Source organism: Cavia porcellus, unplaced genomic scaffold, assembly GCF_034190915.1.
Source record: "Cavia porcellus strain 051 isolate PalLab524CR breed Dunkin Hartley unplaced genomic scaffold, mCavPor4.1 scaffold_1, whole genome shotgun sequence".
Taxonomy (NCBI): domain Eukaryota; kingdom Metazoa; phylum Chordata; class Mammalia; order Rodentia; family Caviidae; genus Cavia; species Cavia porcellus.
This window is the reverse complement of record NW_026947484.1, coordinates 228818586-228845722: the sequence shown is the minus strand read 5'-3', so window position 1 is coordinate 228845722 and position 27137 is coordinate 228818586. Positions and strand designations below refer to the sequence as shown.

Genomic DNA, 27137 nt, shown 5'->3' with positions numbered 1-27137 from the left:
TTGATATTTTGCTTGGAGATGTTATTTTCCTCTCTTTCTGGAATCTCAGCTAAAGGATCTAGGCAGCATCATTAAATTATAATTCTGTGTTCATTTGGCTCCTGGCTTAGTTACTTTTGTCATTGCTGAGACAAAATACCTGATGCCCAGAGTTAAAGGAGAAAAGGTTTTATTGTAGTTTGTAGAGGTTTTAGTTCATAGTTGGCTAGCTCCATAGGAGGGGCATCACAGAGGAAAAACCTTCATGGCAAAGCAGGGGCAGAAGCAGCAAGGGATAAGCAGAGACCCTCGTTCTGTCCCTTCGGCAGAGTGGGACACCCTTAATCCTCACATTGCACCATGAATCAATCCTAGCATCGCATCCTTCATCCCAGCATCGCACTCTAGGTTCAGCCACCTCGGACAGGCCCCACCTATGACTGCATGAGGTTTTGGGGGATGCCTAGATATAGCTGTAGACCCCATTGTTGGCATTCAAAAGTCATTTGTTTTAATAATTCTTCTTTTATGAATAGTCTGCCTTTTTCATCTTGCTATTTCTAAGGTTTTCTTTTTTGCGTTTGTGGGGTTTTTTTTTTTTTTTTTGTCTTTTTCTTTTTTATTGGTACCAGGGATCGAACTCATGACTGCCTGCTTGCAAGGCAGGCGCTTATGCCGCTGAACTAAATCCCCAGCCCCTCGTTTGTGGGTCTTAATTTGATTTTTTTTTTGGTAAAGGAATCGAACTCGGGACCTTGCACTTGCCAGGCACGTACCATGCCACTGAGCTATACACCTGGCCTCTTAATTTGAGTTCTTATACTTGATGTCTCCCCCCATTTCTGATAAGTTCTTAGCTATTATCTTTTCTTTATTGTCTGCTTTTTCCTATATTTCATGTCTGGCTTTCTTTTCTGCATCCTCAAGATTCTTTGATACTTTTCTTTTTGTTTTGCCGTGTAATCTTTTGCATAACTTCAGCTGGATCTGTTTTCTAGTTTTCTTTTCTGCTCATTTGTCTTTGAATTTTAATTTAAGAAATTTAAGGATTTTTGTTTTGTTTCTCTGGTTTACCAGGTCAATTTTTTTTCTTTTGTTTTCTTTTTTGTTTGCTTGTCTTTTTGAGATGGGGTCTTATTGTAGTCCAGCCGGTCTTGAACTAACTTGTATAGCCCAGGCTGGCCTCAAACTCAGCAATCTTCCGATCTTCCTACCTCAGCCTCCCAAGTGCTGGGATTATAGTTATGCAGCACCACATCCAGCATCTGGTTGATTTCTGTAGGTTCTTATGCTTCGTTAGTATTTCTGTTTATTTCCTAAGCCTATTAGACATCTCATATACTGTATCAAGTCTTTTCGACCTCTTAAAGTTCTGAGGATCTGTTCTGCCTTTCGTTTTTTTCTGCTAAGTTTCAGGTATTAGTGTGTTAGTTTTTATGTTTGTGACTTTATTTTTGCTAAAGTTTATCAATAGAAATTAATTTTAATCGTGATTAGAGTTGCATTTTTTTAGAAGTACATTTGTTTTTTGCGTTTCTCCAGAGTAGATAGCCTGATTTGGTCTACAGATCTGCGTGAAGGCTGACATAAGGTTATAAATCTTTTTTTTTTAACTTTTTTATTTTTTATCGATACCAGGAATCGAACTCATGACCGCCCGCTTGCAAGACAGGCACTTAAGCCACTGAGTTAAATCCCTAGCCCCAAGGTTATAAATCTTTTTCCCTTACATCTTCCTCTTTGTATGGCGCACACAGTTCTGTTTTAATGTTGAAGGTACAATTCTGTAGTTCTCAACTTCGAATGGAGATCTGCTAGATTACGTACTATGCATGTGTCTGGGCCTTGTCTGTTCTCTACGTAGATGGCAGAGTGGAACTATAAAGTCCCTAAGGTTTGGTAGATGGCTTTGAAGAAGAGTATAGCTTCATTGCTTGCTTATTTTCTAAGGTTACAATTTTCATTTAGTTTTGTTCTCTGAAGATTGGTTATTTTGTTCTCATACAACTATAAACATAAAAATATATTTAAAATTTTATTTTTAATTTTTCTGTATTTAAATTTTGAATCATGTTTTTTAGCTGTTTTTTATTGAGGGTAATTAGTCATACTACTAAGAATGAAGCTTAAAATAAAACCAGGATCTCTTCCTATACATTATTTATTTATAGTATTTAAGTTCTGAACACATTAACATGCATAAAAAGCACAGAAGTACAAGATCAAAAAACCAGTTTTACCCATAATACCTGTATGGATAGATAGGAATTTAGATAGGTAGGAAAAGAAACGTGATCAACATCAGGCATATGTGTGACTTATTTGATATGTTAGTAGGACAGTTCAAATTTTATAGCCTTTAGACCTGTCTGAGCTAAATGCAGAAATGAACTTTTGTGATATTTGAGAGAGAATTTAAACATTTAAAATTTTTGTTATTGATTAAAATTTTTTTTTTTTAATTTTGAGACTGTCTCTCTAAGTTGCTAAGGCTCAGTTTATGATCCTCCTGTCTCAGTGTCCAACATGCTTGGTTTATAGGCATTGAAAAGCAAATCTTGACCAACCTGTGCAGCCTTTGATTTTTGCATCTTGATCCTTTTGGGAAAATCACTGTCATTAACACAAAGCAAAATTGTGTTACTTGTAAGTTATGCTGAGATCTTGCAAGGTTCTTAACATTTCTGACAGTAAGGGTTAGGTGCTCGGGAATAATGGACAGAATAAATGAAAATAAAATTTACAAAAGAAGCCCTCACTAAGAGCATTGAATATTGTTAGGCTGGCTTTTCCTGAATTTGATCTGCGTGCCTGAGTTGTCACAGTGAGAAGTGGATGCCTCTGCGCCCTAGGCGGTGAGGCGTGCACATCCTGACTTAACTCTCTTCCAGTCCTAAGGATCTCTTTGAAGGGCTGACAGCATATAGAAAAATACTGTTTTGGTTGTCAGACCCATTGTAATTTCAGTGCATGGTGGAACAAAGCAGGGATATCTGTTTTTCACTGTAAATGTGTTAGAGCAGCCAGATTATTAGATGATGAAGTAGACTTAAGTTTTGTGGCATCACATTTTTACCTGCCAACCTCTTTCCCTGATTCTCTCACAAGGTTGGATTAAAATCCTGACTTTGCAGTTTAACAATTGAGTTGATAACAAGCTGTCTGGGCTCAGTTTTCTTTTTTTAGCCCAATTTTATAATGACCTAGGTAGAGATAGTATCAGCCTCAAAAGCATTACTGTGAGAATCAAATAGCATAGCATTTAAAATGTCCAGTGCTAGGCAAAGTAGGCATGTAGTAAACATAAATTCTTTCACCTTCATTGATGGGAAAACTATTAGCAGTGCATTTTCTCTTTTTTCATTGTTCATTCTTTAGACTGCTTTGTAAAGTGCTGATTAACCTATTACTGAAAATAATGTGAAGGGTGGCTTGCGCGGGATATTGTTTCAGGAATTCTGTTTTTGGGATCAGTTAAGATTCCCTAGTAACCTAGTGTGTGTCATAGTACTGGTTTATTCTATATAACAAATGTTAACAATCATTTTATTTCAGATGCAGTGTTACCAGAATGTTATTCTCCCATATTTTCATTTCAGGTATTCACAGAGCTAAAAGCTGAACTATATAAAAATATATTCCAATATTGTAGACTTACTGTCTTACTCATTGTAATTTTTAATGTTTCATCTTTTGTTTTGTAGTGTTGAAACTAGAAGACCTATTTGTAGGTGATTCGGGTCGATATTTGGCGATTCAGTTTCATCTGGAATGTGCTTATATATTTTTATATTATTATGAGTATAGAAAAGCAAAAGATCAGTTCAGTATTGCTAAAGACATTGGCAAATTGCATATTGATTTGACAGGTAAGACTACCTTTTGCGAATAAATTATTTTTAATACTCAAATGAGGATATATATTGTATTGGATATACTAGCATACAGTATTGTATGCTAGTATTTGACTTTCTATATTCTATTCTTTGCTTTATAAAAATAGATTTTTAAAATATTTTAGAGTTAGTATTTTTATGATAAGTTAGAAGTTATATTTTTCTTTATCTACAGAGAACCCTCTGTTTCACTTAGGTACATGTTTGTAATAGGTAGCAAACAGTGCACAAATGAACTTTGATCGTTTGGTACTAGGTATCACCTCTGCAGGCCTCTGTTGACTCCTACTTAGCTTGGTCTCTGTGCATTGTTTCTCCTTGTAAATACCTTCCTCTTGCTTCCATCCTGTTTTGTATTCCTTGTGAGCAGATGGTTCATCAGTGCCTTAGTACCCTGTCTGCCATATTGTAAGCACTCAATAAATATGTGCTGAATGAATTGTAGAATTTTTCCTAAAACTTCTATTTTTTTCTGAATGCCAAGTAAGATTTTGTATCCTTAATATATTACTGATTGCTGTATTCTTAATATACTACTATGTAATTGACATTCAATATTGAATAAGTTAATTAGAGTCAGAAATCATTGATTGGTTCCCTATTCATACCTGTCCAATCTGGACTGAGCACCTTAAGATGTGATTACTTGTCTATGACTGTTGAAATGGTGCTTATTGAGCTACTGTTAATCAATAAAATCTTTAGATATATTATGAATTAAACATGGCATTGTGGTACTGAGCTGATGGTATAGGCCTGTAATCACAGCCGTCTGGGAGGCTGACAAGAAGGATTGCATGTTTGAGCCCAGACTAGGTAATTTAGCAATTTAGTGAGACTTTGTCTCAAAATTAAAAAACAAAAGATTAAAGAAAGTACAGAAAGGTATAAAAGGCCCTAGGTGCAATCCCCAATATGGGAGAGGAAAAAAAGACTGTGGGCTTGTTTGGAATCTTAGCCACCTTTTATTATGTTATGTGGGGAAAGTTATTTAATATCCAGCTCATAACTTTTGGGACAATGCCATGCATAAGTTGGAGTCTTGTCTGTATTTGAAAATATGGTTATATATAACGTGTGAGTTTATTTTCAGAGACTGTTTTTAAATATCTTGGTCTTAAGAGATTTTTCTGGTACTGTTTAAAAACTATTGGCATGGTAGTCTAGTATATATTCACCTTTAACTGTTAGTATGTTTAATATTAGTTTTTCGTATTTTTTCCAAGTTAGAGGTGAAGAACTTAAAATGTGATACTCAGAAATATAAAATGAGAGCCCCCCCTTACTATGAAAACATAAGCTGTTCAGTTGCTATCTTTGGCATAATATGTTTAAAGAGTTGATGCATAACTTACAGCCAGACGCATCAAAGGATAAAATCCAGACTTCTCAGACTGGTCCTTCTAATCAGGGGTCTTTGTAATCTGAGATTTTCCGGAGAATGAATATTGAAACTTTTCCTTCTCTAACGTGCTCTGAATCAGCTTCTTGGCAGTGTATCATTTTGGACACATTAAAGAAAAATTGATATTACAATACTAGACTGTGAAGTTTAGAACCTGAAAACTGTGGCTTTAAGCTTGGGCTGTGGTGCAGAGGATCTTTGTGATCTTGGACAAGTTACCCCCAAAGCCTCCATCTTTTTATCTTCCATCTTTTTATCTTTTTGTATAGAGATAAGAATAGTTCTTCTACCTACAGCACTTAATAAGTTGTTTCTTTTTGAAAAGCAGTTTGGTGCAAAAGTGAGTGTGTGGGAAATCTAGTGGTAGAAATACTGGGTTTGAGTCCAGGTTTATTGGCCTTGTGCTATTGTAGGTTGAATGTCATTTTAATATCACTGGCCTTTAGGTTTCTCTTACTGAAATTAAGAAAACATCTAACCAACTCTAAAGCATTGAGCAAACATTATACTGCGTGATTGTTCTGTAGATCTGACTGACAAGTCTATATATATAATTTCATTTTATTTTTTCAGGTGCTTTAGGAAAAAGAACACGATTCCAGGAAAATTATGTAGCACAACTGATTCTAGATGTAAGAAGGGAAGCGGGTGGCCTTTCAAACTGTGAGTTCAGTCCAGCACCCACCCCTCAGGAACGTTTAACCAAGGTAAGGCAGGCTGTAAGTTGTGTAGTTCAGTTCACACCCAGGTCTGCTAATTGTGGGTGGGTAGAGGAGAAGGACTGAGTGGGGCAGGAAGAGACCTCATTTTGCCCACTTTTGAGCCTTTTCAAGGTAGCTGGGAGAACACAGTGTTGAAGACTTCAGTTTTTTGCCCGTAAGAAGAAATAAGTTGTATTTTTCCTGTAGAATTCAATAAATATGAATGAATAATGCAGTCAGTTATATATTATCCCTTTGAAGAGATACAAAAGGTAGACTGAGGAAAAACTGATTTTTCTAGCTGCTACCATATTTTTACTGTATTTTTGCTTCCTGTGGATGTTTTCCAGTATTCAGAGATTTGAGATCCTTTGGTTTCTTCTAAATATGTAAACCAAGGATCAGGGTTCCTTTCATCAGTTTTATGATCTCCCTTTTGTTACTCTGTCATTATGGGGTTGGTTACTTCCTTAGGTTTTCTTTTTTTTTTTTTTAATTTTTATTTTAAAGGGGGTAAAATTAAACACAACAAAACAGAACAAAATAGGACACAAGAAAGCCATGTAAGAGATATAAATTTCAAAGCTAGATGACCTGAGATCGTCACTATCTATCATATTGTCTCTGTTTTCTTCCAAATAGTTGTCCATGTCTTCACATACAGAGAATTCATACAAAACAACATAGTATAAAACTGATCTGAACAGAATGAGGAAGGTGTTTTAGGTCTTCAAAACCTGACATTTAGGGAAGTCACTAAGGCTGTCATAGAGTCTCTCGTTCTCTTCAAAATAGCTGTCCATACCTTCATGTATATTGAAGTTCATCAAAACAAGACAGGCTAAAATAACACCATTAATTAGAACAAAGCAAAACAGGGATTAAGTATTTGTCTTCAAAGAGATGGTAGAAGGAAATTCCCCCTATTTGCTATATTGCCTATGGTCAGCCTCTCAAGGGATATCCAGATCACACTTGCTAACGGGGGTGGTGGTGGGGGTGGGGTGGGAAGATGTGATGTTTAATTCTCAGCCCAGGAGCTGGCAGGCTCACAGCCACTCACGTGGGTGGGTGGGGTGGTGGAGGGGTTGCTTGATTTCCCAGGCCTCCAGGTCCCAGCATGGCGCTGGTCCCAGTAAACTCCAGTGGCTCCCGTTCTGGCTGCCACAGCCTGCCACGCTCACAGCTGCTCACGGGGCGAGTGTGTGTGTGTGTGTGTGTGTGTGTGTGTGTGTGTGTGTGCTTCAAACTGTTTTTTTCTAATGAATTGACCATTTCCTGCCCAAGTTCTGAAATGGCCAACACACCATAGAAAGACATCTCTTTAGGCTCCTGCTTGAAACCAACAGCCTCAGGAAGCTGCCGGCCTTGATTCAGGGCCAGCTTAGTGTGGTTTTCTGATGTGTCTGATGAATTCTGTTTTTGTAGTTTGAATTTATAATCCTCATCAGGTTCTGTTCTTACATGTTTCTCTAGCTGCGTCCATGGATGCTACTAGCATTTCTATTTTTTATTCTCAAGATGTCACACGTACATTTTTAGTTGTCCTTTGCTTACTTTCACTCTTTGGAGCCCATGTTTGCTACTCCGCACAAGGCACAGACTGTACTATGTGAAGAGTGTAGAGCCATGACTGACAAGGGTGTACACCACAGAGGAGGTCCGTCCTGTCAGAGAGCTGCTGATACCTGCTTCCATCCTTTATTTCTTCCTTACGTGTTGGAACCCTCCTCAACTCCCTCTCTAAGCCTTGGGTGAACTGCCATAAGCTTTTTAGGCTATAGCACAGTATCTATGAAAACAAGCATTTTATTTAGTAATACTTTTTTTTGTTTTACTGTGTTCTATTGAAAATTGTCTTTTGTAATGATAAACGTGATATGATCTTGTAAGGAATGTATAAAATACATGTAATTTAATATAGAATTTCTTCAATCTTTCATATTTGAAGTAAAATAGAAATCTTACAATCTTTGTTAAATGACTTAATGGCAAGTATTACTTGTGTAGTATAGATCTGGATTAGATAGAAACAACATTGTTCTCCTGAATAGATGACGGAATCATGTGTTAAATTAATTATACATCACCAAATGTGGTGCATGCTTGTAATCTCAGTAACCCAAGAGGGTAAGGCAGGAAGATTGCAAGTGGAAATCCAACCTGGGCAACTTCATTGGACCTTGTCCCCCATCAAATGTAGTCTGAGGTGACGCTCAATAGAGGAGGTCTTGTCTAGCTTGCCTGATGTCTGGCTGCATTCCCCGGTACCACCAAAACATCAAATAGACCAAAATAAAGCAAAACCATTTATACATTATATTGCCTTTTTTCTAATGGATTTTAAAATTCACTGTATATTTAATAGCTACTCTTCTGGGCAAAAAGTCCCATACCAACTGTCACAAAAATATGTCCTGATTAGATCCTCAGGTTCATAAGCGTGATGATTGGGTGTTCATGCTCTATGCATGATATGTGCCTCCTTTCAACCTTGTTACGACCTCGGCACATTACCCATCTGACATGAAAAAAAAAATGTCCTGATTAAAAATGTACAGTGTAGGAATATACCTGGTAGAGTCATGAATAGCAGTAATTTTATTGCCAGTAGTATTTTTCCTTTGAGCTTTCCTTTGTTATTATTGGAGAATTACATGGCCTAAGGCTATTGGATAGCAAGGCACAATAAAACAGAAGTTATGAACAATGCCATTGTGTAAATCCAACATACAGTCTCTCTTCAATGTTCATCTGTTGGATGGGCAGGAGGCAGAAGGATTTAAAGGGTATATTAATAGAAATACATACATTCAGCTGCTTCTGACAAGTACACACTGAATCTGAATATGCTGTGTCTGACATACTGGTGGTGGATTGTGTTCTTATTTCTGGATTCAGTAGAATGCTGAGGCCCACGTGGCACTAAGATAGGGAAATATTTAACTATGGGAACTTTTAGCAACTTGGATCTAAATAGAAACTGTAATAGGGCATTTTACTTGCAAAAATAGTTGAAGAGGAATGTAGAGAATCTGGAATGATGATTGAAACTATTTTGATTGCCTCATTGTATCTGGTAAATAATTCCCTGTGGCTAACACTAACACAGCACAGGTCTTCTGCGGCCTTCCCTGTGAGGGAAGGAGTCCTGGGTTGGGAGGAGAGAGGATGTGCTCCTGTCACAGCCTCTCTGCCAAGCCTGGGGTTGTTTCATTTGTTTTTGCCTACATTGTACTTTGTTAAAGATTAGATCGATCAGATGTGTAAAGGCAGTCTACAAATGTCTTATAAAACATCGGATGTAGACCGAAGCAAGGTGATACAACCCTGGAAGAATTTGAAAAGGTGGGAGTTTAGGGACACTCTAGAGCCACAATCGCCTGTCATGGCAGCCATTAGCCTTGCAGGCTCGTGGTCCAAACTGAGATGGGCCTTAAGTATAAAATACACACTGTAGTAATGACTGTATGAAAAAATAATGTATCTAATTAATAGTATTTTTTTACATCTTAACAGGAATGTTTTTGATGTAGTCATTTTATTTTTTTAACATTTTATTTGTGTCAGAAAATTTTACACTATATATGTGATTCTGTGTAAAAAATGAAAGGCCTGAGTGAAAAAGGACGGCCACCAGGGTGTGCTGTGTACCTGTAAGCCCTGCCAGCCACTGCTCATGCAGGGAGGAACTTTAACATTGGGAGTTGAGGAGTTGCCTTAAGTTTTGTGTTCCTTCAGTCACAGATTCCCTAGGCGCTTGTTGTGGATTGCAATACTTTTTTCTTGAAACCTTGTAGATGGAGAGTAGGTCTAGAGTTGGGGTAGCTACCCAAGGAAGCTGCCCCTTGGGCCTGATTTGGGCAGAGGAACTGATTCCCTTCCCCCTATTTGCAAAGCAGGTTTATGAGGAACAATTTATATAAAATGCAACTACTTATTTATTTATTTATTTATTTATTCATTTATTTTGAAACTAGGTCTTTCTGTGTAGCTTATGCTGATCTTTTTTTTTTTTTAATTTTGAAAGTATACAACCGAACAAGTCAGAATAAAGCCAACTAAGATCGTACAGTGAGACTGGTACAGAACTTCACAGCAGGTTATCGGGATAACAGTAATAGGTATCACAGTATATTTTGTTACCTTTATAATAGTTGTTCTTTCAATCCCATATATCAAAATGAGATGAAATATAGAACACTATAGAACTTATCAAAAAGGAATATTGAATAGAGCAGTACCATTAATCAGAAAAGAGCAAAACAGTAATAAAAATATTTGCCTTCAAAGAAATGGTAAAAGGAAGTCCCCCTTATTTGCTATGGTCAGTCTCCCAGGAGACGCTCAGATTTCTGGTTCCCATTTGCTAATGGGCGGGGGAGGGGGGAGAAGGAGGATATGGGAAGTGGGATAGTTGACTCTACGCCGTGTAGAGTAGGTTCACTATTGCTAAGCAGGGGGGCAGGATGGTCATTTGTTTTCACAGCGTCCTCAGTTCCAACATGGCGTGGATCTCAGGAGACACTGCTGGTTCTCCCCCTGGATGGGCTGCAGTCTGCCACCCTGCCTCCGCTTACCAGGGAGGGGAGGTGCTTGCTTGGCTTCCCAGAGTCCTAAGTTCCAACACGGCATGGATCTCAGGAGACACTCGCTTATGCTCATCTTGAACTTGCTATGTAGCCCAGGTAGGCCTCAAACTTGTGGCATTTCTTGTGAGTCAGCCTCATCTGTGCTGAAATTACAGATGTGTGCACCATGCCCCATTCTAAAATGTACCATTTTAAATGTACGGTTTGATGATTTTTGAAAAATACATAGAACTATGTAATCACCACCATAATGTAGAATCATTGAGAAAACCCTCTAACATTACTTTGCAATCACTTTTCTCTTGCTGATTGCCTACTAAATCTGCTTTTTAAAGAATTTCATTTAAGTGGAATCATATTATGTACTTTTTTGTGTCTGACTTCTTAGCATATTTCTGAGATTCATCCATGTTATAAAACCAGTAGTTGTCTGTTTATCATTTTATTTTTTTGATGGTAAAGACTGCTTTATTGGTGGCAATTAGTTTGAGTTAATAAATAGTGATCTCCAAAGAAGAAGGCAGTTATTTATCATGTAACTGGTCCAGAGAGCTGACTGAAACTGAGCCATGTGATTGCTGGTTTGATTGCTCATTCTGGCCTCTTGGGAAATGATGCCATAGGCAACTCATACATGGCATGAGAAATAAAAATAAATAAAATTTGGATAAGCACTTCATAGCATTGGCATTTATGAGTCCAAACAGTTGGTCCCACCAACTGTAAGAATCGTAGTGGCTCTCTATAAGAGGGTATGAGCTATCCCACCCTTTAGATGGACTGGAATTCCATTGTCCTCCTGAAGGCGCTAATTTTTCTGTGGAACTTTTATTTTCAAAATGCCTGTGTGAAGCAGTACTGATGGTTCTCTGGGAACTCTGTCGAAGAGCCAGTAGATTCCACAGGATCTTGCCCAGTTTCATCCCACCAACCATTGATGACCCACAAACCCTGTTTGCTGCTGAGTAGTATTTTATTGATTTATTTAGCTGTTGGTGTACCTTGGAGTTGTTTTTGTTATAGTAGTTATTATGAGTAGAGCACCTTGGAAAGCTTGAATATTAGAGTCTTTTAAATAAACATTTTTAATTCTCATGTGTAAATACTTAGGAATGGAATGGCTGGGTTGTGTGGTAAGTATATTTTTAACTTTATGAGACAGGGCTAGGGATATAGCTCAGTGACACAGCACCTGCCTGGCAAGCATGAGGTCCTGAGTTCAATTCCCAGTACCAAACAACCCCCCCCCCAAAAAAAAAAACCCACCGAAACTCCCCACCCAAAACAAAAACACCATATTAACTTTGTGAGAACTGCTTTTCCAAAGTAGTTGTACAATGTTACAATCCCACCATCCATGTATGAAACTACCAGGTGCCCTTCATTTTGCCAATAATTGGTGTTGTTAGTCTTTAATTTTTACCGTTCTATTGAGTATGACTGTGGTTTTACTTTTTTTCCTTTAGAAATTCATTTTTATTTTTTATGTATTTATTTTAAACAAGTCAGTAGGAAATCAATCATAGGTACATTGTTACAATGCTCATTGTTACCCTCTAAATAGATGCTCAGACCGCCAGATACAGGCATGCAAAGCACAAGCGCCAAGTTGTTTTTTTTTACTTCAGTTGCTGTCATTTCAGAAATTTCAGGTGTGTGGGTTCTAATTTCCTCTATGTCTGTATCTCCTGGACTTGTTCCTGGTGAGATACAGACATACAAAAGTTAGTTAAACAATATCAGCACTGAGTTGTTTCTTTATTCCAGTGGCTATTGTTTCAGAAATTTCAGATGTGTGACTTCTAATTTCTTTTGTGCCTGTGTCCTCTGGATAGTGATTCATTTTTTAAAAATCACTTTTATGGAGGCATATTTTACAGAAAATTAGGCCATCTTAGTTTCACAGTTTAATGAGTTTGACAATACATACATACACCTAAGCATTACAGTAAAAATAAGTTCTTTTACCCTAGAGAATGCAATTCTGCACCTATTGCAATTAATTCTTACTCCTTGGGCTCTGAATAACCTTTTTTTCTGTTTTCTGTGACTATGAGTAGTTTGCCTTTTCTAGAATTTGTGTGAATGGAAGGATATAATATGTACTCTTTTATAGCTGGCCTCTTTATTTGCATGATGTTTTTTTGAGATTTATCTGTGTGGTTGCATATGTCAGCTATTTTTTTGAGATTTATCTGTGGTGTGCATATTACTGAATAGTCTTTATTATTGAGTAGTATTTTTACTACTGAATAATATTGAATTGAGTTTTGTACTATTACAAATAAAACTACTATGAATATTTGTGTATATATATGTTTATGTGGATGTATTTTCATTTCTCTTGAGTAATTATTCAGGAGTAGAATTCATTGCTTATATGATAAATGTATATTATAAGAAACTGGGGGTTGGAGATTTAGCTCAGCGGCATAAGGGCCTGCCTTGCAAGCAGGCAGTCGTGAGTTCGATCCCCGGTACGGATAAAAAGGAAAAAGAAAAAAAAAAAAAAAAGAAACTGGAAACTATTTTCTGTGATTGTGTCATTTTTATATTTGTACTAGCAGTGTATGAAAGTTCCAATTGTTCCAGATCCTTGCCTACATACAGTATTGTCAGTCTTTTAATTTTAGCCATTTTAATGTTTATTAGTACTTACGTGTTTAGTATTATTAAGGAATTTTTTATGTGATTATTACCTCTTTATATATCTTCTTCTATGAAGCGCTTATACAAATTTTATTTATTTTTATTTTTTGCCATCTTGCCGAGGCTGGCCTTGAATTTGCAACCCTCCTACCTCAGTTTCCCAAGTGAGTAGGATTACAAGTGGGCATTGACTATGCCTATACAAATATTTTGCCCATTTTTAGCCTATATTTCTTTTTTGAGATGGAGTCTTGCTATATAGTTCAGGAAGGTCCTAAACTCACTCTAGAGCTGAGGCTGGCCTTGAACTCACAGTAATCTTCTGCCTGAGCCTCTTGAGCACTGGGATTATACACATGTACTCCCATACTTGACTTTTTGTCCATTTTTAATTAGGCTGCTTATCTTTTTATTATTGAATTCCGAGAATTCTCCATATTCTGAGTAAAAGTCCTTTTTCAGATAAGTTTTATGAATATTTTCTTTAAGTTTGTAGCTTGGTTTTTCATTTTCTTACCATTGTTTCCAAAGAGCACAACTTCAAAATTTGATAATGTCCAGTTTATTGAGTTTTTCTCTAATTGTTTTTTTTTTTTTAATTGTTTATTTTTATTGCATGTCTTCAGGACTATTTGCCTATCCCAAGATGGTCAAGATTTTCTTTTATGATTTATTTGAGAAGTTTTATTTTTTAGTTTTAATTTTAGCTTCTATGTTGAAGTTTTATGATTAATTTTGATTTAATTTTTGAGTATGATATGAGATAAAGATGGATATCCAGCTGTTTCAGTATCATTTATTGAAAAGATTATACCTATTCAACCACCTAGATATTTTTGGTGAAAAATTATGGTCTTACATTTTGGACTGTTTTTTCTATTTCTTCATATGTTTGGTTTTATGCCAGTACCACATTGTCTTGGCTTTGTAATAATTCTTGAAATCATTACTGGTTTGTGTGTGTGTGTGTGTGTGTGTGTGTGTGTGTGTGTGTGTGTGTGCTCCTGGGGATTAAACCCCTTATATGTGCCAGGTAAGTAAGTCTTTTAGTACTGGGCCACATCCCCAGCCCTTAACTACTCTTTGAATCTTCAGATTTTATTGTTTTTCAGATTGTTTCAATTGTGCTGGATCCCTTGCATTTCTATACAAATTTCAGAATCAGTTTGTCAATTTGATCTATTATTAATAACTAAAGATTTATGTAATATGTCACAGCTGGTCACACTACATTATTGAAGCACATTTATATTTTAGATTAGAATTTAAAGGCAGAAAGACCAGGCTTTGAAATTTGATGCTGCCATATGCTTTGAATGTGACCTTGGATTGTTTTTTTTTAACTTTTTATTACTTCATCCATAAATAGTAATAGAAATACCCATGGTTATTTTGAGAATGAATGGGAAAATACATGTAAATTTACTAGCAGAGAGGTTTTTGTATATAAGGCTCAAACAATGTTAGTGTCACTCTTTCTTACTATTATTGTTGGTGTGGTTTAGAGGTATAAATGGTACATCTTCCATTTCTATAAGGTAAATTATCATCAAATATGTAAATAGCTTATTCACCATATGTAGACATTATAAAATCTTACATAGAAAGTTGAGTTAGTATTATCCCTACTATCTGTGACATACATTTCTGTTTAGTGAATCAAATTAATTTTTGGTCTAAATACTTTCTTTTTTGTTCCACCAGAATCTTGAGCTCAATGATGATACTGTTCTTAATGAGATAAAGTTAGCAGACAGTGAACAGCTTCAGATGCCTGACCTATGTGCTGAAGAGCTTGCTGTTATCCTTGGAGTCTGGTAAGTTGCATACTAGTTCTCTCTTGTTTGGGGAAATCCTTATTCAAGAAGGTCCCAGAAGTTCTTGATAACATGGATTTGTAGTGCATCTGAAGATAGGGAATTCTTGGGCAGCCCATTAAAGGTTTAGAGATTAGGAATATCATCTAAATTGGTATACTCATTCTTACAAAAATTTCTTTGGTTACTCTTGGTTAGGGATAGATAACTTAATAATATTAGAAACAAGTGAGTGCTTAAAATTCTAGTACTCAGGAGGCTGAAGCAGGAGGATCATGAGTTTGGAGCTAACCTAAACCATTGGGTAAATTTGAGACAAGCCTGAGTCACACTATTATAATGATACCCTGTCTCAAAAAAAAAAAGGGTGTGTGTGTGTGTGTGAAATGACTGTTTTAAAAATTTGTTTAGAAAACATTATTTTGACAAATGCATAATTGTCAGTTTATCAGGAAATTAAAGTCAACCAAATAAATGTAGGCACTTTGTCAGTTGAACTTTAGAAATAGTAAGTAAAACTTCACAGGTGAGAGAGTAACCAAGAAAATGCTTACTTTCGAATACAATTTGCTTATCTTCAAATACTATTTTTTCCCCAAATAAGATCTCAGTGGATATTTAATATAGATAATAGATGAAAGAGCTCGATGGATTTCCTAGGCAGTATAAGTCTTAATTATTTAGGAGAAACTATTTACTTATTTCTGAATCTGAGCGCTTCTGATGCATTTTATAAACATTTGGTTATAACATCAATGAACTGATCATTCGCGTGAATGGAATTATGGTGTTTTAAATTTGAGTTTGTTACAATCCCTGATCTCTGTCTGCTTCCCCTGGCCACCAGCCCAGGTGGGGACCTGGATGTTGTGGCAGGTGAGGCTGTTGGAAAGGAGACGTGAAGGCGAATTCTCACAGACTGTACACTGCTCACACAAGGGCTGGGTCTGCTCCTTCCCTAGACCGCCTCCTCTTTGAATTTGCTTTTTACCTCACACCAAACACTGGGACTTGCCTCAGTATCTCTTATTCCTCAGTGCACCTGAATGCTTTTACATATAACCATTATGGGAAGAATTCCTTAAAATACAGCAACCTGTGAGTAACTTGATAGACTTAATGGGGAAAAGTAGTTCCGTTTTACTTTAACAGTGTGATTTTCAAGAGTGCATTATGTTAAATTATGTTAAATAACAGTGACTCAGGCTGGGGATTTAGCTCAGTGACATAAGCACCTGCCTTGTAAGCAGGCGGTCGTGAGTTCGATCTCTGGTACCAATAAAAAAACAAAACAAAACAACAGTGACTCAATTCAGTGACTATGTTGTAATTATTATTCCCTCCTTCCCCTTTCTTCCCTTATTCTCTTTCTCCCTTTCTTCTTTCTTGTCTTCATTCCTTTATCTTGTTGTTGTTGGGAGTGGAACCCTCATGCATGCTAAGCATGGATCTGCAGCTGAACTACACAACCAGTTCTCTTTCATAAAACCTGTGAAATTTCATTTTATGTGTATAACTTTATGTGTAATGCATTATAGAATTGGAATTTTCATATGAGAGACAAACTTTGCTGTATTTTAGGTGATCTCTTACCTGGTTTGTGAGTTTTGTTTTTTTTTTTTTGGTACTAGAAATTGAACTCAGGACCTTGTGCTTGCCAGGCAGGCACTTGTGCAACTGAGCTATGGCCCCGCCCAATGTTCTCTTATCTTGGAATGACTGTTTCCAGTGCTGAGAATGGAACGTAGGGCCTTTGCAGTGACTACATTCGCAGCCCTGTTCTGAGGGAGTGACTTACTAAGTTGCTAAGTTGTCCAGGCTGAGCCCAACTTGAAACCTTCCTGTCTCTGCCTCCCAAAGTGCTGCGGTTATAGACCTGAACCAACAAATCGAGCTTCATTGGTCTTTCCTTTTCTTTTTCTTTTTTCTTTTCTTACTAGCAGTAAAAATAGACTCATTGAAAAGTTATGCATAAACATTTCATGTTTTTTTTTTTTTCAACTTTGTGAGATCCAGAACATTTCATGTTATAAAATCCTCAAATAGTATTGAAAATTGAAAGGAAGTATATATATTTTTTTTGGTACTGGGGATTGAACTCTTAACCTTGCGCTTGCCAGGCAGGCATTTATGCCACTGAGTTAAATCCCCAGCTGAAAGGAAGTATTTTATGAGGTGATATTTTCTTTTCATTCTTGATATGTGTACTATTTACATGCAAAGTAATTCATGTACTATATAAATTTAAATTTTATAATGCAGCTAGGCATGGTGGTGAATGTCTCTAATCCCAGGCATCTGGGAGACTGAGGCAGGAGGATTACAAACTCCAGGCAAGCCTGGGCTACCTAGTAAATTTGAGGCCAACCTGGGACATGTTTGAAACAGCAACAAAAAGTTTTACAGTGTAACAGTAAAATGAACACTGGGAACTCACCACATGATTTAAGAACAAATCCCTCGCCCAACCCACGTGCTTCCTCTCTCTCTATTTCATTCTTTTGCCTCCTTAAAAGAATATGCTCTCATAAATCTTGTGTTTTCTTGCCTTTAAAAAAATTTAGTCTCATTTAATTAATTTTTTATTATAAAGCGAATAAACCCCAACAATACAAAACAGAATAAAGGCAATCAAAACAAAGCAGTGAAAGTGCCATAGAACCTCAAAACTTGACAGTAGGTTATCAGCAAAGACTACCATAATATATCTTGTTTTCACAATAGGTGTCCATTCCCTCAGACATAGTAAAATCAAATAAAACAAAACAGAATAAAATCAACCAAAACAGAGCATTGAATAAACCAAAACAGTAAATTGGCACAGAACAAAATGGCGAGACCGATACTGGATTTCAAAAACAAGACAGAAGGAAATCCCCCGTATTTGCTATGTGCCTACTGTCACCCTCCCCATAGATGCCTGCACTGCCGGCCTTCGTCCTGTAAGGTCAATCAAACAATACAGGCATTTAGTTGTTTTTGTACCTCAGGTGCTATCAACTCAGCCTGTCCTCTGAGCCAGTTGGTTGCTTATGTGGGGAGGGGAGTCTCTATTCTTGATTCTCAGCCCATGCACTGGTTGGCTCACGGGAAAGGAAACCTGCTTCTCTCTTTGGGCCCCGCCTGGTTTGTGTGACCTATGGGAAGCTCAGACTAGCTTCTCAATGTGCTGGGCTTCTGCTGACTCAAGGGAAAAGTGAACTGGCTTCTCTCTTCCTGGCCCCGCATAATTGCCTAGTCTCATTTTATATAACCACTTTGGTTTCCCTTTTTTTGAGCTTTATAAAAGTGTTATTTTATGACATATGGTTTTCTCTTTTCCCTCTCATTATTTTGTTTCTGTGATTCATGTTGTTATCTATAGTTGCCATTAAATTTTCAGGGTAGCAATTAATTGGATGGCTATCACAATTTATCATTCTCCTTTGGGTATTTGAATTGTTTCCAGGCTTTCCTATTAGGCACAGTATCATCATGGATATTTATGTGTATTGTGCTTGGTCACTCATTTGTTAATTTCTCTGAGCTCTCATTCTGGGATGGAATTACTGAGTTAAAGCTCTGTGAATCTTCACTTTACAAGACAGTGCCAAATTGTTTTCCAAAATGATTCTGCTAATTCTAATTGCATCAACAAGATCTCAGAATTCCTGTTGTTTGCTTCTTTGACAGCATCCTAATTTTTTACTTATCTAGTTGTTTAAGCAATGCATTTTTATAGCATAAATGTAATAAAGGGGAGCTGGAGCCACATGAATGCATTTGATTTTCTTTGCTGAATGGCATAGACTAAATTTCTTTTTTCTTAGCAAGCAAGATAAGTTATATTGGCATTCAGTGCTTCAACCACATTTCATTTGTCAGCATTTTATTACTTTTTGTGTTTATCTTTGGCAAACTCATTTGTACATGTGTATATAATGGTCACAGATATAAAATGTAGCAGTTTGTTTTTATTTTTAAAAAATTCATTTCATTAGCTATAATGAACAGTATTTTAGAATTAATACATTTCTTTCTTTAATTCAAAGCACAAATTTTCAAAAGAATAACCCAGTGCATAAATTAACTGAAGAGGAGCTGCTGGCATTTACATCAGTGAGTAACGACTTTTTCCTTTCCATTTTGTTCTTTTTCCCTGTAAATTATTTATCCTCTGGTGTTTGCCTCTGCCTCAAATTGTTCATGTTGAAGTTCTGCCACCTAAGGAAATTAGTGAGAAATTCTCATCGTTTTCATTTTGTAAGCTGCATGTTTTTGTTGCTGATTTAAGCATCGCCATTTTTTTTTTTTTTTTGGATAATAGGACATGAAGGCAGTGATCCGATTTCTTTGTTAATTTTTTAAATCTCAAGTCCTATTCTATTATCTTGCAAATAAGAGATGCATATAAATATTTTAAAATATTTTTAAACAATGATTTAAAGCAGAATGTGGTGGTACATGCCTATAACCCCAGCACTTGAGAGGCTGAGACAGGAGGATTGCTGCAAGTTTGAGGCCAACCTGTGCTACATAGTGAATTCAAGACCAGCCTGAACTGTGTAACAAGATCCTGTCTGAAAAGCAAAAACAAAAAAACAAAACAAAACAAAACAAAACAAAAAAGCAAAATAGTAATGAAATGACAGAGCCAAAGTTGCTACAGTCTTGTTTTTTTTTTTTGGTACTGGGGATTGAACTCATGACCTTGCACTTGCCAGTCAGGTGCTTATGCCTCTGAGCTAAATCCCTGGCTAAGAATTCTTAACTGACTTTCTTTTGTTTTGTTTTTGTTTTTGGTACTGGGGATCAAACTCATGACCCCGTGCTTGCAAGGCAGGCGCTTATGCTGCTGAGCTAAATTGCGTCCAGTCGTTATAGTCTAATGCATGAGACTGATAGCTACTTGGTTGTGGTGACAGCTGGGATGTGAGCAGGAGAGCAGGCATGGTGTTGATCAGGGGAGAAGACGGTGTTGATGTCATGGGGCTGCATTCAGCAATGTAGAGCAGTTGGGTGAGAAATGTGGATGAAGATGATCCTGTGAGATCTGACAGACTTTCTTTGTGGGATGTAGCAGTACAGCCTGGTTTCAGCAGACTCTGCAGATAGTCACCTCATTCTACAGAAAAAGAATAAAGAGAGAATTAGGGTACAAGAAAATAAAGATTATAAATAAACACCACAATCGGCGAAGGTTGGCAGTAAAAAGGAAAGATGGAAAAATTGATGTTTGAAGTCCACCATAAAGAAAGATTTTCAAGAACAAAAAGTAAGCTGAGCATGGTGGCACACAACTATAATGCCAGTAGTTTGGGAAGTTGAGGCTGGAGGATCATTAGTTTGAGTGCAGCCTTGGCAATTTAGTGACACTGTTTCTCAAAATAAAACTAATAAAAAGGGCGGGAAGTGGCTTAGTGCAGCGCGGGGCAAAGGCCTGGTCTCAGATCAGGGCATGGTGGTGAGAAGGGAGAGATTATTTAGCTCTTCTTGGTTTTATGGATTAAAAGAAAAGGTTTGATATGTTCTTTAATGAATACAAGTGATTGAACGTATCTTTTTTCAAAGACATTTTTATTATCATTGAAATTAAGGTAGAATTCTAATTTCTTTTTAGTTTTTTTGTTTAAGGTGAAAGAGAGCATTTTGTATATGGTAGAAAAGCTTTGTGAACTGTAATGTAAATTTTGCAAATTGCTGTTTCCTGCACACCCTCTTGGAACTGGTTAGATGTTACTAAGTCCTCTGGGTGCCTATTTATTTTCTCACTTCAGTATTCTTAGAAATCTTGGACGTGTATCTTTCTATTACATATGTTTTAGGTAATTGTGTAGAAATGTCCCTACTTATTCATTACATGTACTAAAAGGAATTTGGCAGATAAAGTGGTAAAATTTATTTTGAAAGCATATAAAAGACTTATGTACACTTCATTTATTCGTTCAGTTAATAGCTCTGAAGCTAATATATGCGGGCTTTGTGATGATCATTGGAGATACGTCAGATAGTCTTTTCAATTTCAGAGTTTACGCCAATTTTCATTCTTGCGGGCAAAATACACAGTACACAAAGAGAAATGGGTATTCAATAGAGTTGCCTAGGAAGCAGGGTAAGGGGCTAAGAATGGGCTGGGTGCTGTTTCAGACCTGATAGCCTGAGCAGATCTCAGTGGAAGTGACACTGAATACAGATCTTCCCGCAGTGGCACACAGCGGCGGGAAGCAGTGTGGGATGGCTGTGAGCCCGAGTCAGTGGAGGGAAGTATAGAGTTTCAGGAGGACAAATGTCTAGGAAAATAGACCTGGAGGCTTGAGTTTCTTCTGGTGACTGAGGTAAATGTTGACTGGGTGCATGGGAAGTGTCCTGCTGGTCTGCTGTGGGGAGGATGAACAGCACTGACAGCTTCTTGGGGCTGGCCTCAGAAGTGGTTCATGGTGGCCTATATGTTATCTACAGTTACCTAAGAAACACTTGAACACTTTATATTCACTTACCTTTTTTTAGCACTTCTTGTGGGCAAGGGTATCTTTAAGCCTTTTTCTTTAACCTATTCTTATTTCCCTGGACCATGATGTATTTTTGCAATTATTACCTGGTGATTTCTGATGTTAGAGAATATCATTCCCAGCTTGCAGCGAAAGTCATGAATTCAGACTCCAAGGGCTTTTTGTTGCACAGTTTTCTCTTTTCTAGCTCTCTACCAGTCACAGCTGACCGAGGGAGCAATCTATTTTTGGTGGAAAGCTTTCTAATTTTAAAGCTACTCACAGTGCCAGGTCTAACTTTTTTAAAGAGATGAGTTTGTTAGTCTCAAGTAAGTCTTTAATTTCTAAGAAGTAGGGCAAAATTCTAAATGTAAGGAGGGCTTTTAAAAGGAGCACATAATACTGAAGTGGGCAAGGCCGTCAATTAGAACTGGCTCCTGGTTTCAATAAAGAAAGTAACTTTAGATCAGGACATAACTTGCCTGGCAAATGCAAGCAAATGCAAGGTCCAGAGTTTGATTCTCAATACAAAAAAAGGAAGAAGGAGAAGGAGAAGGAAAAGGAGAAGGAGAAGGAAGAGAAGGAGAAGGAGAAGAAGAGAAGGAGAAAAGAAGAAGAAGAAGAAGAAGAAGAAGAAGAAGAAGAAGAAGAAGAGGAGGAGGAGGAGGAGGAGGAGGAGGAGGAGGAGGAGGAGGAGGCAGCAGCAGCAGCAGCAGTGGGGGGGGGGGATTGGGTGCGGGAGGGGAGGAGGAGGAGGAGGAGGAGGGTCATTTTCTATAGTTGACCTTCCATATCCCTATTGGTTCTGCCAATATGCTATAAAATATTGAACACATACAGACTTCTTTGCTTGTCATTCTCCAAACAATACAGCATAACAATTATTTATATAGCACTTAGTTCATAATAGGCATTTTAAGTCATATAATCTTGATTTATGGTGTACAGAAGATGAGCATAGGTTAAGTGTAAATACTGTGGCCGGGTGTGGTGACGTGTGCCTATAAGCCCAGCAGTTGGCAACCTGGGACAGGAGGATCACTGCAAGTTCAAGGTCAGCCTGGGCTACAAAGTGAGTTCAGCGGCAGCCTAAACTGGTTCATGAGCCCCTGTCTCAGAAAGACTTAAAAAAAAAAAAAAAAAAAAGAAAGAAAGGAAACAAATACGGTGCCATTTTATATAAGGGGCTTGTGTATCCTTGGATCTTGATATATTCATGGTACCCTGGACCATTTCAATGCTCTACAGATACTGAGAGCTGTATCTTGTTAAACTCCAAGACTATTTGAGACAAGAGGGACCACTTTTAGGTGCTATACTGCTTCTGAATTCTTAAAACTTTTGCTGTGCCTCTTTTGGCAGGGGTCATTTTTTGGCTTATAATCCTGTGTATGTCTTTCCTTCACCAGATTATAAATTCCTAGCTTTAGAGACTCAGCTCTTCTTTCTGGGTCCTTCCTGTGGCCTAGTAGAGTGCTCGAATACTTTATTCCTAGTTGTCGCTCAAAAACTATACATAGAATAAGCAAAGAGATGCAGTATATTACAACCTAAGGACAGGGTTGGTTTTTGTCTGTCATAGCTGCACTGCTCTACTTAGTTCTGTAGTTTGGCGACACTACATCATTGTGTAAGATTGCTTGGTCACTTAGGCACTTTACATCGTCCTCTTCTGTAAACCAGGGCAGCATGGTAGTCTCTCCCTCAGCACCAACCTTTGGTTTTGAGGATCAGATTGCAGAGTGTGCGCAGAAGTGCTCTGCAGTAGGCAGAAGCTGGTATGCTGCACATTTAGTGATGAACACTAAGGCTGTTTGGTCCTTAGTTTGTCCCAGACCATTCTAATTTCTGAGCAGCTTCAACAGATAAATACCTATTTGGAATTGGCCATCAATATGATAAAGGACAGGGAAGAAATCCTGCTGGGTGTTCACTTCCCTGCTGTGGTAGCAGCTTGGCAACCACAAACTGGGGTTCTAAACTGTTGGAGCTGTGAGCTAGGTGTCTTTCTCTATGATGAAACAGCAAATACTAAGTCGTAATATCCACAAAACTGTAAACCTGGAGGAGTCAGGTACTATGGATATTTGGCATTTGGTATCCTTATTGAGTAAACAAATGGGTGACGTACTGATCCTGAATTTTGTTCAATTTTAATGAACTTCCCTAAAGTTTAATAAAATAATTGTGAACTCTCTTAGAGAAATTTTGGCTAGTATTTTCATGTTATTGCAGGATGTAGATATATACAAGAGATGTATTGGGAAAATGTTTTACTTCGGTAAAGTCTTAATGAAATAGCTTCACTCATTTAAGGTTGTCAGTATGTGGTACTATTCTTGAGAGATTATATCTGCACGTTTCAGGAAAACCGAGTTATAAGAAATACAAAGGAACCATACTGTTCCTAGAGAATGAGTTATATTGTATTGGCCATGTAATTTATAATTAGCTGTGGTATCTGTGTTATTTCCTTTCAGATGAGCCAAGCCAGTGATGTGTAGTAGTGTTTTTAATTTCCTTTCATTGTTGAAAATGAGAACAATTTAGCTAATTCATACAGGTGTTTCAGTTTTCATTGGCAAAATTTTGTTCTAAGTGTGAATGGAATTTGGCTGCTTTCCTCCGTCTTCCCTCCCTGAAGCCCCAAGGTGTTTAGAAATGAAAGAAGGAAAAGTCCTTTGGAAGTTTCATGTTGTATTACGTGAATTTTCTCTTTCTGCTTTTTTTTTTTAAGATGAGTGCTGGTCTTGCTATGTTGCTTAGGCCGGTCTCAGCGTCCTGAGCTGAAGCGGTTCTTCAGTTGCAGTCTTCTGAATGCTAGAACTGCAGGTCTGTGCAGGTCTGCCGCTGTGGTAGCTCTCTTATTGGTATTAGTGCTATTTCAGTATGCTTATCTGTGAATATGGAATTGTTCACTTGCCATTTTTACAGATTAAATACTCAGCTTAGCCGTGGTGCCTCTGATAGTCTGTGTTACTCAGTTACTTAAGTACTTCATAATAGAGAGGAACAGGCACAGGAAGACTTAAGCAAGATAAAACAAGAAGACCGTTCCTGCACATGGCATGGTCAAACTGATGAAAACGAAACATAAAGAGAATATCTCAGTATCAGCAAAGGAAAATGACACATTACTCAACGTAAAAATGAGTGCAGAGACCTTTACCTTCTTATCAGAAACATTATACTATGTAATTTCTTTGATCTGTCTTCTCTTCTAGTTTTTTCCTAAGTCAGAACTGATGTGGGGACTATCTCTCTCTCTGTCTCTCTCTTTTCCATAGTTAATCATAGTCTTAAAATTTAAGCTTGTAAACTTCCCTGGTAGACACTTTGGAATAGCTGATACTGGATTTGCGCTCTCATTATAATTAACTACAAAACTGGATAAAATATTTGAAACAGTATGGTATAAAAAGGATAATAAGTCTCAAGGATACCAAGTTGGTTTAATGTGATATAGTGCAATTCACTTTATTAGTTCTGTGAAGGAGAAAACCCAATAGATATACCCAAAACCAAGTGGTATGTATAAATCTAACCACATGAACGATGACATTAAGTGATAATGGATAAATATGCCAAATAAAAATCAAAGGTTATCATAATAGAAAAAAGACAAAATACAGCTATTACCAGGGTTTAGAGACTGAGGCAGGAGGGTTGCTGTGAGTTTAAGGCCAGCCTCTATTAGATAGCAATACCCTGCCTCAAGGAAAAAAAAAGAAAAGAAAACCCCAGAAAATCCAAACAAAAGGCATGATGCAACTCTATGCTTTCTGCAAGAGACATATTGTAGATGCAAACAAATATGCATGGGAAATACTCCATGAAAACAGTTAAGTATTAAAATGTTAGATTTCTAATGTAGCAGAAAATGCAAAGACTATAGCTAAAGACAAAGATGAGTATTTGATTAAAAAAATCAAACTTTAGCAAGATCATCCAATCATGAATGTGTACATACTTAATAATAGCTATACAATATATAAAGCAAAACTTGACAGTATTAAAGTGAAAATTAGAAAATGGCACATAGTTGAGGATTTTATGTTCTATCTGAGCAATTCATAGAACAACTAGAAGTAGAAAATAGTGTGTAAGTATATGAGGTGTCACTGAAATATATGATGAATGTTTAAATTAAAATTTGTTATAGGAGTAGACATGTTGCCATTAAACTCCCTCAAATACCCCTCACTTGAACACATGCATCATTCTTGCCACTTTCTCAAGCAGTTCTTGAAGTCCTCTTGGAGTGTCTTTATGAGGCTTTTTTTTTTTCTTTCCATGTGTGTGTTTTTGAGACAGAGTTTGTTATGCAGTTCAGGCTGACTTGAACTCACTTTATAACTCAGGCCGGCTTTGAACTCACGGCGATCCTTCTGCTTCAGCCTCCCAATTACTGGGATTACAGGTGTGTGCCACCACGTTCACCCTTATGAGGTATTACAAATCAAAAAACAGAACAAAGGGGGCTGGGGGTTTAGCTCAGCGGCATAAGCGCCTGCCTTGAAAGCAGGCAGTCGTGAGTTCGATCCCTGGTACCGATAAAAAGGAAAAAGACAAAAAAAAAAACAGAACAAAGGAAAACCAAAAAAAGTGAGTGAAGCTGCCACAAGTCATCCTCTGGGAATGCAGGCTTGTAAAAACATTATTCATCTTCATCTACCTTTCTCACTGAATCTGACACTATATGACTTTTGGATCTTCCCCAAAGTCAAAATGACTATAAAAAGTAAATGTTTTGAATCAAGTCAGGACATTGAAGCATCCATGACTGTGTAAGACATTCGTCTTAGTTTTTTCTGAGATACAATTTCTCTTTTTGCTGAGGCACAATATCCAGCACTCCCAAGTTAAAGGGGAAAAGGTTCATTTTAGCTCACAGTTGGTAGAGGTTCTAGTACATAGCCAGCTGGTTCCAATCAGGGTGACTTGGCAAAAAGCAGAAGGGCATCAGAGAGAGAAACAGCAGTTCATGGCGTGGCAGGTAGGAGGTGACAGAGGCAACAAGCAGCAGCAGCAGCAGCAGCAAGCCTGCCTTCGTCTCTACCTTTATATGCCATCTGGACTGTAAGATTTTTGATTGGTACCACCCACACCCAGTGTGGGCTTCCCTTATTCACACCCAGAACTATGCTCATTTGGTTATCATACACCTTTAATCTGAAGATCGTACACTCTATGTCCAGCCCCTCCAAAAGCCCACCTGTGAGTGCATGAGACTTTGAGGGGCCATCTAGATACAAGCCGCAACAACATCCATGAAAGAGGACTTGCAGAAGTGCTTCAAAAGATGGGAGAATGATGGAGTGACTGTGTTTGAAGTGAGGGAGTATTTTGAGGGAGGTTTATGGCCATGTGTCTTACTGTAATTTGAAAAAGTTTAAACAATTGCCATAATTTCTGATTATTCCTAGTATTGATCTAATTAATATTTATAGAACAATATACTCACAATACACAACCTTTTCATATACACTTAGTACGTTCAGCCGAACCTGTAAAGTCTCAGGGAATGAATGAGTGAAAACTAGTCATCATATATATTGTATCCGTATCATAGTAGAACTAAGTGATACATGTAACCAAAAGATGGATTAAAATCAAAGAAGGGGCTGCCAA

At 37.4% G+C, this 27137-nt stretch overlaps 1 protein-coding gene and 2 non-coding genes across 4 annotated transcripts in view; 2 read left to right on the top strand and 1 right to left on the bottom strand.

Annotated features, from left to right (window-relative positions):
• The window catches only part of Ttc27 (tetratricopeptide repeat domain 27), a 202539-nt gene that overhangs the window by 31557 nt on the left and 143845 nt on the right, over nucleotides 1-27137 (top strand). For both annotated transcript variants that reach the window (XM_063230045.1, XM_003473020.5), the window contains exons 6-9: nucleotides 3684-3848; nucleotides 5854-5987; nucleotides 14927-15039; nucleotides 19071-19137. In XM_063230045.1, the coding sequence (XP_063086115.1) occupies nucleotides 3684-3848; nucleotides 5854-5987; nucleotides 14927-15039; nucleotides 19071-19137 (479 nt within the window). The remainder of the gene's footprint in view (nucleotides 1-3683; nucleotides 3849-5853; nucleotides 5988-14926; nucleotides 15040-19070; nucleotides 19138-27137) is intronic.
• Nucleotides 7229-7364, bottom strand: LOC111757780 (small nucleolar RNA SNORA2/SNORA34 family). The gene has a single exon (XR_002792067.1). It is a non-coding gene; the product is annotated as a small nucleolar RNA SNORA2/SNORA34 family (small nucleolar RNA).
• LOC111757750 (small nucleolar RNA U13) lies at nucleotides 8407-8508 on the top strand. The gene has a single exon (XR_002792044.1). It is a non-coding gene; the product is annotated as a small nucleolar RNA U13 (small nucleolar RNA).